General features: G+C 51.4%; 1 protein-coding gene across 4 annotated transcripts in view; it reads left to right on the forward strand.

Moving 5' to 3' along the window:
* The window catches only part of Slc35c2 (solute carrier family 35 member C2), a 13098-nt gene extending 287 nt beyond the window's left edge, over positions 1-12811 (forward strand). The window contains exons 1-11 of one of the 4 annotated variants that reach the window (XM_010626214.3): positions 27-155; positions 4925-4999; positions 5126-5295; positions 5833-5983; positions 6670-6733; positions 7486-7558; positions 8073-8241; positions 8334-8417; positions 10396-10571; positions 11617-11746; positions 12057-12811. In XM_010626214.3, the coding sequence (XP_010624516.1) occupies positions 5176-5295; positions 5833-5983; positions 6670-6733; positions 7486-7558; positions 8073-8241; positions 8334-8417; positions 10396-10571; positions 11617-11746; positions 12057-12160 (1071 nt within the window). In that variant the 5' untranslated portion in view covers positions 27-155; positions 4925-4999; positions 5126-5175 and the 3' untranslated portion in view covers positions 12161-12811. Of the gene's footprint in view, positions 1-26; positions 156-4924; positions 5000-5125; positions 5296-5832; positions 5984-6669; positions 6914-7485; positions 7559-8072; positions 8242-8333; positions 8418-10395; positions 10572-11478; positions 11747-12056 lie in introns of those variants that run through there. The other 3 variants (XM_010626213.2, XM_033767049.1, XM_010626216.2) reach the window with 3 other exon arrangements.
* The last annotated feature ends 903 nt before the right edge of the window (positions 12812-13714 follow it).

Raw genomic sequence — 13714 nt, forward strand, 5'->3', positions numbered from 1 at the left:
CTGGTAGGGGGGGGGCGGGCGGGGCACTCGTGAGCTAACGCGGAAACGTCAGGCGGTGAGAAGTGCCACGAGCACCGGGAGGGAAAGAGGTCGGCCCAGCGAAGGCACGCGGAGCACAAGGAGCTGCAAGTGTCGAGAAGGACAAGGCTTGCTTGGTGTGTTGTGAACCGCAGGAGGTCACGGTAGTTGCTGCTGGGGGTAGCAGTAGGAAGATGAGGTGGCAGAGACCAGATCGCGGGAGCCTCCTTAGTGACCTGAGCCGAGGGGTGGAATCAGCCTTCGAAGGGCTCAGACTACTATGCGTTTTTAAGGCATTTCTGGCAACTTCGTGGACTCCAGAGTGTGGAAGCAAAAGAGGAAACGGAGAGAGACCAGCTGGGAGCCCAGCTGTGGGAAGTAGGTGAAAGGTACCAGACTGTGCTTGTGGGAGCAGAAGCGAAGAGAAAAGTGCATGGGACAAGAGGTCCTTAAGGTGGAACTGACAGGGCAGCATTTGAGGAAATGAAAGTGGAAGGGGTGCTCAAAGATGACTTCATCTTTGATGTTTGCGTTTGGCTTAAGTAATCAAGTGTACTATGGTGGCACTTTCTAAATTACTGTTCTTTGGAACAGTTTGGAGGCATGAGGAATAATTAGAATAATAATTCTTAGGGAATCCTCTAAGTTTTAGGTATCTAGAGGAGAGCCACCAACAAAACAAATAGCCTGTGGTCACAGGAGGTCAGGGCTAATGAATGCAGAAATTGGGTCTGTGGAGTTCCATGAGATTACTGAGGGTAAGATAAGAAAGAAGTAAGATAGAAAAGGTCTAAACTTCAGGTTCCCAGTTCTTCCAAGTTGAGTTGAAGAGGTGGTGTCAGCCATGAAGACCAAGAAAGAATGCAGAAAGGAGAAAGAAAAACCAGGATGTTGGTGGCACCTGAGAAGTTTCTCCAGAAGAAGGAAGTGGTTATGTAGAAGCAGAACAGATTTGTCTGGGGATTTAGCTCAGTGGTTCTGCTGCCTGCCTTGCAATTGCAAGGTCCCAATTTGATCCCTGGTACCAAAAAAGAAAAAACTAAAACCAGCCTGGGCAACTTAGCAATTCAGTGAGGTCCTAACTCAAAATAAAAAAAATAGGAAAAAGGGGCTGGGGATGTAGGTCAGTGCAAAGACCCTGGGTTCAAGCCCCAGTACTGAAAAGGAAAACAAAGTACTATGGAACAGACTTGGCCCCTGAAGAGGCAGCAGAGAGGAAGCGTAATGCCTTGGGGGCAATAAGAGCAGGCTGAAGTGAGGCAGGTAAGTGGGTATAGCTGTCTGTGCAGGGCCACTGGAGAAGTTTGGCTGTAACGAGAACTAGAGACAAGTGAGCCCCGACCTTGAGCCAGCATCAAGTACTGTACCTGATGCCCTTGACTCCCCTCCCAAAGAGGCAGGTGTTTTAATCCCCTGTCACTGCTTAAGGAATTGAGTCATGTAATTTAGGGTCAGGCAGTAGTAAGTAAAAGCAGCAGGATTTGCTTCCAAGTCTCTAACTTCAAAGCCCACAGTTTTGAGAAGAGGTGGGAAAATTGAGAGCCAGGTCCTATGGTGGTGCACTAACCCTGCTCTTTTGGGGCTGTTGTTCCTAGTGAAACTGTTCCTTGGGAAAGTGAGGTAAAATAGGGAATTCCTTTCCTGGGCAAGTGAGATTAAAAAAAGCATTTGGCCCTTTAAGCCTGGTCTTGTTCACCGTAGAATGAGGGTGAAGACCTTATCAGTTTTATGTATGTATGTATCTCCAGTGCTAGGCAAATAAGGTTACTTAATGAATGCACAGTTAGTAAGTGGCTGTGTGATTTCAAAGGGTACTTTTAGCTGAGGTCTGGTGTTAGGTTAGGTGTTCTGAATACTAATAAGAAAATGAGCCTTGTTAACTTTGAGACAGTGCCCTGTGTCCTAGGGTAGAATTTCCTGTAGTTGGGGAACCTAGATAAGCTCTTTGAAGGAAAGGAAGGATTTGAACGTGGAAGGAGAGCATTGCAGAATTGAAGCAGTAACTGCATCAAAAGTTTAAGATGCAAGAAGTTAATTGACAGTAGAGACAGACTCCTCTGGCTTGGAGGCCACTGGAAGGACCTAAGGAGCAAGTGCCAGGAAGAAAGTCCTTTTAGTGCCAGCAGGGAGCATTTTTGATCCCCAGACATCATTTGATAATCTCTGAGCACAATTTTGGCCATTACAACTTAGAATTGGTTATACAGATGCTCTTGATATTAACGGGTAGAAACTAGGGGTGCTGCTAAAGATCCTACAGTGAATAGGACAAGTTTAATTCCACAAAGATTAATCTGGCCCCAAATGTCTGAAGGGCAAAGGTTGGAAACCCTGGGGTAGCTGGGGTGAAATTCAGTGGTAAAACACAAGCTTAGCATGTATGATGCCCTGTGTTGGACTCCCAACATCAAAACCAAGTCAAGGGCCAGGGATTTAGCTCAGTGGTGACTCCACCTGCATTGCAAGTGCAAGGTCCTGAGTTCAATCCCCAGCACCAAAACAAAACAAAACAAAAGACAGGAGAAACCTTGTGGTAGAGCAAAGGATGTGAGCCTTGAGGTCTTGTTTGAGGCCTGTGTGTCCCACCCTAACCATGCTAGCAGCAGTCTAGCTGGAATCGCTGGAGGAGTGGAGAGAATCCAGCAAGGGATTCCTGCAGACCTTTGGGGAGAGGATAGGGGCTTGGTCAGCAGACATGTGGGTCAGAAGATCTGATCACACTGAAGTGTTTTTCAAAGCTAGAGCTGTGCAGAGGCACAGCTGTGCAGTAGGGGCTGAAGGAAAGGAATCAAGGATGAGAATAGGCAAATGATCATGCCCTGTACTGGAAAGTGAGTAGTGGAACTGATTTGGCTTGGGGTGGAGGTGGGAAACAGGCCTGTTTTGGACACTGGGTGTGAGTGGCCCGACACTAGGCATCCACATGAAGAGGCCAGGTAGGCAGTTGGCTATGCCTCTGGAGCTCATGGGGAATCTGAGCCAGATACATACAGGGGCGATATCAGCTGAAAGAATTTCAAGGAGTGAGACAACACGAAGATAATAACATTCATTTGCACTCAATGCGCTGGATCTAGTACACCCTTCTTATCATGAATAATTTCATAACAACCCCCTTTGTTATCCTAAAGTGAAACCTATGATTAGTAAAAGCTGCCTACACATAATTTTTTTTAGAATCACTGTTGCCGTAAATATAATACAATGGAAAGTAATATACAATAAAAGAAAATGTGTTCCATTCTTAAGTTTCTGGGGACAAGTATTACAGTAAGAATGAGTTAGCCAGTGTGTCCCCTTCCTGTAGAACTTCTAGACATGTGATAGCCACAAATGCAGACTCACCACTATGGTGTGTTGGTGGCTCAGAAACCCATTGCTGTAGTTAGTACAGCTTGTCCAGAACAGAAACTCTTGGTACTATTTTGACAAAAAAGGTAGTCTCCCCTTGGTGTACATGGTAATTATTTTCTTGGAAATTTCAGTACATAGTAGGAAAGCCACTCTGTTCACATATAAAACATATGTAAACAGATGTAACACATACCTGAGTTGGGTTCTAGGTTCGGGTAATCATAAGTGAACCACTCGTGACTAAGTCATGTCAAATGCAGAACAGTTGCTTACTCTGTACCAAAAGTATCCTCCAAATACCCACCACAGGTTTCCAAAGCCCCTCTGAAGATAAATACAACCCTCAGGAGCCCTTTGGGTAAAGCCTGGTGTCAGCTCCCAGTTTGCCTTGGGAGCGGGAAAGTGACCATACAGGTTTCAATTGCAGAGAAGGATATAATCGGTCCCTTCAAAAAGGGGCATGTGAGGGAGGTCGGCGCAGGTGGTTCTAGGAAGGCTTCCACAAGGAATAGCATTTCAGTGGGGGAAAGGTCTCAGGGGCAGTGCAGAAGAGGAGCATGTAAATGAAGAGGCAAGCGTGGTGATGCAGGGCCCAGGTTGCCCTAGGTACCAACAGGTCTGCATTCCCCTCTGAGGCTGGCATGTCCTGGGTGCTCATCATGGTTGTTGGACTGGTAGAAAGGCAAGATCCTAAGCAGGTACCACCTCCATGGGAGGAATTGTTAGAGGGAGGCTAGGGCCAAATAGGTGTGTATTTCTTGGTCTACTTTTAATTACAAAGACCGTATCAATTCCCTAAAAGTCACATGCACTCTCCGAGTCATCAGGCCTAAAGGAAAACTTACAGACTGCCAGTATACAAAAGGCCTGTATGGACAGGCTGTCCCTGTCCTTGTGTTTTTTACAGTTTTTTTTTTTTTTTTTTTTTTTTTTTTTTTTTTTTTTTTTTTTTTGTACCGGGGATCAAACTTGGGACCTTGCGCTTGTGAGGCAGGCGGCAGAACCACTGAGCTACATCCCCAGCATTGTGTTAGTCTTGAGGGGACACAGATATTACTCAGATCACACCCCATACAAGTGAGAAGGAAAAGTAGAGGAGCCTTGAGGCCACGTGTGTTCATGGGGAGTAGAGTGTCTCCAGCAAGTGGCATTTGATCCCGAGATAAGTAGGAGACCTGAGAGAAGGACTGAAGGGTGAGTAGGGCCCTACTTCTCGAGGAGGATCCCCATCGGGAGATAAGGGCAGCTGCAGGACTGCCCCAGGGAGTCCTGGAGCTGAGGCTGGTGAGATGGGCAGGGCCAAATCAGGGCCTCAGGAGTCCCAGGAAGGACATTGACCTTTATCATAAGAGCACTAGAAGCCGCTGAATGGTCCACATGATCCGATTTATGTGTGAAAAGGTCATTTTGGTGGCATCCTGTGGAGAACAACTTGAGGTGACAGGGCTCTGTGAGTGTACTGCTGTGGGCCAGGCCCTCAGGAGCCACACAGCCCTCCGCTCCCAGGCCTCTCCCTGCCTGAGCCACCATAGCCGTCTTCTGGTCTTTCCAGGAGCAGACCCAGGGACCCAGAGCTCTACATCCCGCTCACCATGGAATTGGTCAGCTCAGGCCACCAGCCCCTTAGGTAAGGACCCACCTGGGGCTCTGGATCCTTCTGAATCATGGAGACAAAGAGAACGCTTCCAGCCAGGGTACCTGCTTGTTGAAAGTCGTGGTCCAGTTCATCCTTCTTCCTGTGAACTATCTCCAGGAGGGTGCCTGTCCCTGCTGGGTAGGAGCTGGACACCGCAGCTTCCACGGATGGGGCGCTGGGCCCTTGACCTGGCCTTTGTGTGGAAGGCAGTGTTCACCCTGGGGCTGGTTCTTCTCTACTACTGCTTCTCCATCGGCATCACCTTCTACAACAAATGGCTGACGAAGGTAACTAGAGACTTCGCCAGGGCAGGGCCTGGACTGAAGGTGGCCATGGTTGGTTCAGCCATGTTGGGACATAGCAACTCTTTCCATGGGCAGGGCTGAGCAGGTAGCTGGCAGGTGTGTTGAAGTGCTAGATATACCCCGGGGCTGCAAGTCAGCCCCTGGGCTGCCACTTTTCTATATGACCTCTAAAATGGGGATTGAAATTCTCAGTCTAAGCCGGGCGTGGTGACGCACACCTATAATCCCAGCACTTGGGAGGCTGAGGCAGGAGGATCGCTGTGAGTTTGAGACCAGCCTGGGCTACACAGTGAGTTTCAGAGCAGTCTGAACTACATAGTGAGACCCTGTCTCAAAAAACCAAAAGAAATTAAAAAATAAAAATAAAAATTCTCAGTCTAAGAGATTGTAATGCATCTGAGACCCCTTTGCACTGCCAGCTACAAGCTCTGCCCTCTGACACCAGATGGAGGGAGGAAGCAAGGCAAGGAGGGCCAGGCCATCTGCATCAAGCTGAGCCCTTTCTTTGGGCTTCCACAGAGCTTCCATTTTCCCCTCTTCATGACAATGCTGCACCTGGCTGTGATCTTCCTCTTCTCCGCCATGTCCAGGGCACTGGTTCAGTGCTCCAGCCACAGGGCCCGAGTGGTGCTGAGCTGGACCGACTACCTCAGAAGAGTGGCCCCCACAGGTATGTGTCATAGCAAGAGGAAGGCCGAGGAGAGCCAGGCCAGAAGAAGTGCTCCTGGTCTTGAAGCCTGGCCCTTCCCCTTGTATATTGCCCCTCACCATCCCCTTCTTGGAGTGTGGCCGGGGTTCCCATCCTGGTGGTGCTGTGTGACAGGGCCACAAGGTGCACAACAGAGCAGAGGAAGGAAGGTAACCACAGTTAGCCAGCACTGGTGGGAAGATTTCCCAGATCAGGTGCTGATTCAGTGAGACCTGAAGGGTGGGTAGGACCTTTAGTCCTGGGAAGGAGGACGGGGCAGCAAGTGAAGTCCATGAGTGTCCTCGGAGGCTGAGGACATAAGAGAAATAAGAAACCAGAGACCCAGCAGGGGTCCGGTCCTGGAGGGCCAGGTGTGCTGAGTTTGTGTCGCATCCTGTTAGAGAAGGGTTTTCACTAGAAAAGCGACAGGATCAGGTCATTACCACTGTGACCTTCAAATTGGTTAACAAATGGGAGTCACATAAGCGGCCCAGTCAGAATGGACTCCCACCCAAGTGCTGACCCACCCCCACATTTTGCCACATGTTAGCCATCTGGTTGCTGGGTGTAAAGGAAGGCCTGAGATTCCCAGAGGGATCCATGAAGGAACCCCAGGAATATCCTGGCCACATTGGCTGGGTGTCCCTAGATGCCCCTTGTCTCCACAGCCCTGGCAACAGCACTTGACGTGGGCTTGTCCAACTGGAGCTTCCTCTACATCACTGTCTCGCTGTGAGTACCAGCCATTCCCTGCAACCTCCCTTCAGGCTCAAGCTCTCTCTGTCTGTCCAGCTGGCTGTCTACACACCCGGCCAATGGGCCAGCCACTCCATCACCCTCTGGGACCAGCTCTTGTTCTCTCAGCTCCTCACTGGCACCCAGCCGCTCTCCAGGAAGTCTCCAGCCTCTTCCGTAAGCCGAGCGCAGAGGGGATGCTGTGCCTGCCTGCCAGGCAGCTGGGGGAAGCCAGGGGGCTCAAATAGTATTTGCAGTCTCAGCAGGGGGAGAACAGGCTGTGGAGTAGCAAGGAAAGGAGGGGCTGGTGCATAGTCTGTAACCACCTCAGAGCTCAGGGCGGGCACAGGGCTGCGTGGTAGTTCTTCTCCCTTGTCTTGCATCAGTCTCTGCCTTCCTGTGTCCCCTATTTGCTCATCCTTCTTCCTTACCTGGTCTTGGCCAAGGTCTAGGTAAGGAATGGGACTCAGCAAATTCAATTGCAATTCTTCCTGGTGACAGAGGCTACTTAGAAATTTCTTCTAGTGAAAGATCACCTATCAGTCCAGATGATAGCCAGCTCTTTTTGGTCTTTGTACCCTGGTTGCCCTCCTACACTGAACAGTGCCAGTTGCCCTCTGGGAACTCAAGGGGTCTCCCGCTTCCCCTTCCCTTTCCCAACCCACTGGTCTGTGCTCTGGCCTCTTTTCTGGGTGGTAGCTCTGAGCCCCAGGCTCCAGCAGTGCTTTGTGGGTAATTTCTGCTTTTAGGTACACAATGACCAAATCCTCAGCCGTCCTCTTCATCTTGATCTTCTCTCTGATCTTCAAGCTGGAGGAGCTGGTGAGGCCTCTGCACCTCTTGTCCCTCCTACCCCACAGATGCCAAGAATAAAAGAGAGAATCTGAGCAGTGGCTTGTCACTCTGTGTAACAGAGGAGACAGGCCCAGCCTAGGTGGCAGTAACTTCCTTTTCTAAAAGGGGACCTAGACACAGGGGCAATATGCAGAACATTTAGAAAAGCACAGCAGGACACTGACAGAAAGGGAAAGCACCAGAGTGCTGTAGGGCCAAGTCCTAGAGCACCCCTATTCTGTGAGCCTGTAGCCCTTTGTTGCTAGGCCCAGAGGGAGGGGGAGTCTTGGGGGCCTGGGGCAGACATCAGAAAGTCCTTTAGTATCTTAGAACAGGTAGGAATATTGGGAACATCCAGCTTGAATGTCTGCCCTGTGGACGTAAACAGGCAAGGACCACCTATGACCCTGGGAGGGTAGAGGGGTGGAAGAAGCCTCCAGGGTGATGAACTTTTGCCACTGGAGCCCCCTGAATTAGCTGCACCTGCTTCCCATCCTCCTAGCGTGCAGCACTGGTCCTGGTGGTCCTGCTCATTGCTGTTGGCCTCTTCATGTTCACCTACAAGTCTACCCAGTTCAACGTGGAGGGCTTTGCTTTGGTGCTGGCAGCCTCGTTCATTGGTGGCATTCGCTGGACCCTCACCCAGTTGCTCCTGCAGAAGGCCGATCTGGGTGAGCGTGTGTGAGCAGGGCGGGCGCAGGAAGGCTGGAGGCTGTGCAAGTTTAGGCCAGACCTGATGGCCCCGTGTGTCCCCATCCTGCAGGCCTCCAGAACCCCATCGACACTATGTTCCACCTGCAGCCACTCATGTTTCTAGGGCTCTTCCCTCTCTTTGCCGTATTTGAAGGTATGTTGGATCATTCACCCCTGGGGCACATCAGCACAGAAAACCCAGCACGGTGCTGACCACAGAGGTCCCTGGTCAAAGCTGCCATAGTTTGGGTCTGGACAGACACACAAACAGAATGACTCGAGTCCAGTGTGACGAGTGCTGCAAAGAAAGTGTATATACACTGTACAGGGGACAACACTGACTGTACAGAGCTCTGAAGGTACACATTAACACACTCTCTCATTTAATCCTCCCCCGAACCAAATGTGGAGTGCTGTTACTATCTCCAGTTTGCAGGTGAAGGAAACAGGCACGAGCCAAATGTGGATCCAGCCTCCTGGCTCCCAGGTGGTCAGGTCCCCTCACTGTGCACACTGCACCTAAGATCGTGCATTTTGGAGGATGGGTGGAATGTGGGTGGGCTTGGGAACAAGGTTTCCTGGAAGGTGGGGCAGGAGGTTCAGCTGGGACCAGGCATACAGCAGTGCTTGTGTTTAGGGAGTCTGGGCTGGGTCAGCTAAGTGTGGGCTTGGTGGGTGGGGGCCAGGGACTGGAAATCAGGAGCCAGCAGCCAGCAAGCAAGACCCTTGGGATTCCATGTATTGTTCCCCTCCCCTTTGAGCTTCCAGAGAAGAGGAGAGACAGGTACAATTGAACAGGATGGGCGGTACCTTCCTTCCTCCCGTGTTTTGGGATTAGTCTTTGTCCTCTATCTATTTATTCTTCCTCCCAGAGTCCCCACTATCCTCAGGGTCATTACAGAAAATTCTGTCCCACATCCATTTAAGTCTCAAGCAGTGAAGCGTCTCCAACCTCCCTGAGAAAATTATTCTGCAGCCCCGTTGTCCAGGAAACTTCTGTTCAGAGCCTTGTGTTTTTCCTTTTTAAAAATCTCTCCCCATTCCTTCATTATGCCCTCTTGTACCAAACACCGCACTCGTCCCCTCCCTCCCTGGGCATCTGCACCATCTCTGCAAACCCTCATCCAAAAGCCCCTGGTAGTCACCACTTAGCAAAGCTGCATGGATTTAGCTCCTTTAATCTTTTCTGGTAAATTAATCCCCCAAGCGCCTTCATTACTTATGTTGCTCTTCCCTGAATTCCCTTCAATTTGCCGACGCCTTTGCAGTACTGCTGAGCCCAGCACCAAACAAAATGTCCTACATTGGAGGCTGCTGGCCTGGTAGGGAGGGGGGACCATCACTCTACATTTCTTTGGCACGTCCCTCCAAAATTCCCAAAGTTCACGTGTGCTTCCAGCACCCACAGGTGTCTCTGTTGTACCCATTGTGGGGCTGATTTTACCCCCGGCTGATAAGGCACTGGGAGCTTTGCTGCTGATGGGAAAGACCCAGGAAGTCATGCTCTCAGACAGGCCATGGATCCTGGTGTATTGTGTGCATGTGTGTGGATTCTGGAGCCAAAGGTCAAGACCATGTGTGTGTGTGTGTGTGTTTGAGAAGTGTTGAGTGAATCATGTTGCTTTTTGGAGAAACACCAAGCTAGTCCCAGTTCTGTTGTTTTATCAGGAAGAAAATGGGTCCAGAAAGGGGATAGCTCGGCCCAAGTCCGATAGACCTGGGCTGTGGCTGTATCTCAGTGGCAGAGTGCTTACCTACCATGCATGAGGCCTTGGGTTCCATCCCCAGCACCGAAACAGCAACCATTCTGAAGCAGTGATGCTCTGCTCTGGATTTTCTGTGCAGTGCCACCTCCTCTGCTGCGGCTGTGGGTTCATATCACTGCCCTTAAGGGTGGCTGACTTATTTTGCCCTAGGGCTCCCTGGCAGCCATCCCTGTTCCCCCAGCAGTGTCCCTAGGTCTCAGGCCATCTGTGTGGGATTATTGGGTACCTTCTGTTCTTGTTCTTGGCTGTAGACAGCAGGTGCTCAGAGCTCACTGCAGTGATGACAGAGCTTACCTGGTTGATGGGCAGGGTTGGCTGAGGCGCTGCAGGACCTGGCCTCCCACTCTCTCTCCCCATTGCTTTCAGGTCTCCATTTGTCCACGTCTGAGAAAATCTTCCGTTTCCAGGACACAGGGCTACTCCTGCGGGTGCTTGGGAGCCTCTTCCTTGGCGGGATTCTTGCCTTTGGTTTGGGCTTCTCTGAGTTCCTCCTGGTCTCCAGAACCTCCAGCCTCACACTCTCCATTGCTGGCATTTTCAAGGTACAGACTTAGAGGTGACCCCAGTCCTTTCTTAGGAGCCCAGCGTCTTCTGTCCCACCTCTTGTACCCCCAGGCCCTTTGGAGAAGAGACAGAAATGCCTGGGTGGGTGACAGCACTCTGCTTGTTTGCACCGTCCCCATGCCCTGTGGGTGGTATCATCTTCCCACTGTGGATGGGGAAATGGACCTACCCGGGGGTACAGCTAGGGACTCAAAGCCAGGTCTGACTCCACGAGTCCTGGTTTGACCTTGAATGCCAGCTCTGCTCACATAGCAGTGGCCTGGAGCCATAGGTTGGGAAGTCCCCATCCAGGCTCATCAGTGGAGCTCCATAATTGACTGGCAGTGTCTGCTGTGGACACAGAAAGGGTGGTTACGTGCTGTATGGGTGCCGTGTGTTGCCAGTCGTACCTCTGTTGCCCCTGTCCTTCCCCATTCTTCTCCCCTCTCTTCTCACTTCCCCCACCCCCAATTCGCCAGTCCTTCCTGTTCAGGGCCACAGAGAGGTTTTCTCTGACCAGCACAGGCATCCTAGAGCATGGCCTCAAACCAGAAATGCGGGTCTCCCCACAGTCTTCCGGCTGCCGGCCAGAACCTTAGAATGGATTGTCGGACCCGGGCTCTTTGCAGTCCCTGTGGTGAAGCATCCTCAGGCAGTGTGTCCTCTGAGCCCAGTGTGACACAGTGTCTGCCCATGAAAGTAGAGATGTCCCTCTGCATTGGTGTCTGCAAGGGAAGCTCTCCCTCGCTCCTGCTGGAGATGCAGGGTCTGCACCCCTGTGCTAAGCCTGGGTTTGCTTTGCTTCTTCTGTTACTGGCAGAATTCCATGGAGAGCACCTATTTGATTGTATCTCAGTAACCAAGACTGGCAGTTCAACTCGGTCCCTTGACCTTTTTGCCCTACAGGCCAGCATGTCCTGCCTGCACAGGAGTTGGGGCACTTCTGGACCTAGCCTCTGAATGTCCTCAGGCCCTCTGCTCTCTGCTCCTCTGTGAAGGAGCAGCTGCTGCTGAACAGTCCCTTTCCTGCTTCTCTGCCCCCAGGAGGTCTGCACGTTGTTGCTGGCAGCTCACCTGCTAGGCGATCAGATCAGCCTGGTGAACTGGCTGGGTTTCGCCCTCTGCCTCTTGGGAATATCCCTACATGTGGCCCTCAAAGCCCTGCACTCCAGAGGTAACAGGAGCCCTTCCAGATGTCATTGTGTCTGTGACTAATAGTGCCTCTGATTTCCCCTCTGCCCATCTCCATACCTAGGAGAGCCACCTGCCTCCCCAGTGTGAAAGCCTGGTAGCTTTCTCCACAGGCCGGCCTCGCACTGGCTGCTTTGTTAACTTAGAAGTATGTGTGGTGGGACTGCACCACCCATTCCCGAGAGGATATGGGTCATCTCCATAGGGGAAGAGGCCTGGGTAACTTGGCGTGCGTGCAGGTCAGGGTACATCCAGAGCACTTTCTGGGTCCATGCTGTTATCTCTACCCCAAGGTAACAGTGGCTCTAAACCTCTGAAGAACTTGGGCTCCAGCCCTGACATGGAGCTGCTGCTTCGGACCAGCCAGCAGGAGGACAAGGACAATGAGGAAGAGTAACTTGTGGTCCAGGGGCAGCAGTGACCAGCCTGGAAGGAAGTTGGAAGTAACCCAGCAACCAGCGCCTCTCTGCATGCTAGGCAGCATCTCTGGGCCCAGGGCGTTCACAACAGCTGAGAGCCACTGGCCAGAACCCTGTGATGGAGCTAGGTCTGGTTTGTGGCTCCCACCTCCCTTTCAGAGTGTGGGTAATAAGGTGCGTGCCAGGCCAGCCTAGGATCTGCCTGGAGCTGGACCCATGCTGCACCGCAGTCATGGTGGAAAAGGGACCAGACTGGTTCTTCGTTGTTGGCCATGCTCTGGGAGCCAGGACTAAATGCCTAGCGGCTAAGGGGACTGGATGTGAACTGCGTGGCAGTCGGGAAGGGAACATGGAGAGGCTGGAGCCTCATCACCTGGACAGCACCTTCCTCAGAGCAGATTTATTTATAGTTTGGAAATAAATGCTTTACGGTCCACTGGCCACTCGCATTGCCTGGCATTGTGGGGACAAGAAGAGCCATGGCCTCTCCCCTTCTTCCCTGCCTGGGGCCTCCCTCAGCGGCTGGTCTGAATCCCAGCCTCCTGTATCTTTCATCTTCTGTTTGAGCCCCATTGCCCACTCCCTGGGGTACCACCACACCTACAGGCAGAAAATAAATTGAGTATTGAGTACAGTATTCTGGAGACTTACACATTTTCACAGCCTAGGTTCGAATCCTGGCTGTCACTGGCTACTTGACCTAAATTTCTCTGCTAGTTTTTTCATCTGTGAAATGGGGCTAATACCTATTCAGAAGCTTTCTAAAGATTGTTGCCATTATTGGTAATGGATTAAGTTAATTTAAAAATCAAAGAGAAACAACTGAATAAGTGGCCAGGCAAGGATTCATAGGAGGTCTTCCTCCACATATGTTCATGTGCTGCCTACTGGGAGGGTCCCTGGGCCCCTGGGACCTGCGCCTTCTACTCACCTAACTTGACCAAGTCCGGCCGCTTCCCTAGTATGCAGTAAAGTAAGGAGGGCAGGGGACAAGCCCAGGGCCCTGTGGTGACTCCTGGGACAGCAGTCCCTCCAGAATGCTCTGGCTCTCACAGCAGGTGGCGCCATTGCCCTACACAGGCTCCAGCCCCAGCCCCACTGGCCAGTGTCCAAGCCCAGGCAGAAGAGGGTCCTTGGGAGAGGACAGTATAGGTCTGAGGGTGAGGTCCAGGACAAGGCTTGTGATAAAACATATAATTTGGCTGGACCCCTAGCACTTCCTCAGTTAAACCTTGGAGAATTTGGATACTTCAGGAACCATTCTGCAAACTCTGTAAAGGGACAGATAGTAAATATTTTCAGCATGGGGACCATATGGCATCTGTTACAGTTTCTCAACTCTGCTGTTATAGCATGGGAGAAGCCACAGACAACACGGAAACAAGGGTGTGGCTGTGTCCCAGGGAAACCTGCTTTACAGGGGGAGTAAGCTGGCTTGCTGTCTGTGGTTTTTGCCACCCCTGCTTTAGAAGAATCCTTGAGAAGTGTTGAGTCCCGGGCTTAACTGGCCCCAGGCCCTCACATCTCTGTGT

Source organism: Fukomys damarensis, unplaced genomic scaffold (assembly GCF_012274545.1).
Source record: "Fukomys damarensis isolate Sample0158 unplaced genomic scaffold, DMR_v1.0_HiC HiC_scaffold_22, whole genome shotgun sequence".
NCBI classification, from domain to species: domain Eukaryota; kingdom Metazoa; phylum Chordata; class Mammalia; order Rodentia; family Bathyergidae; genus Fukomys; species Fukomys damarensis.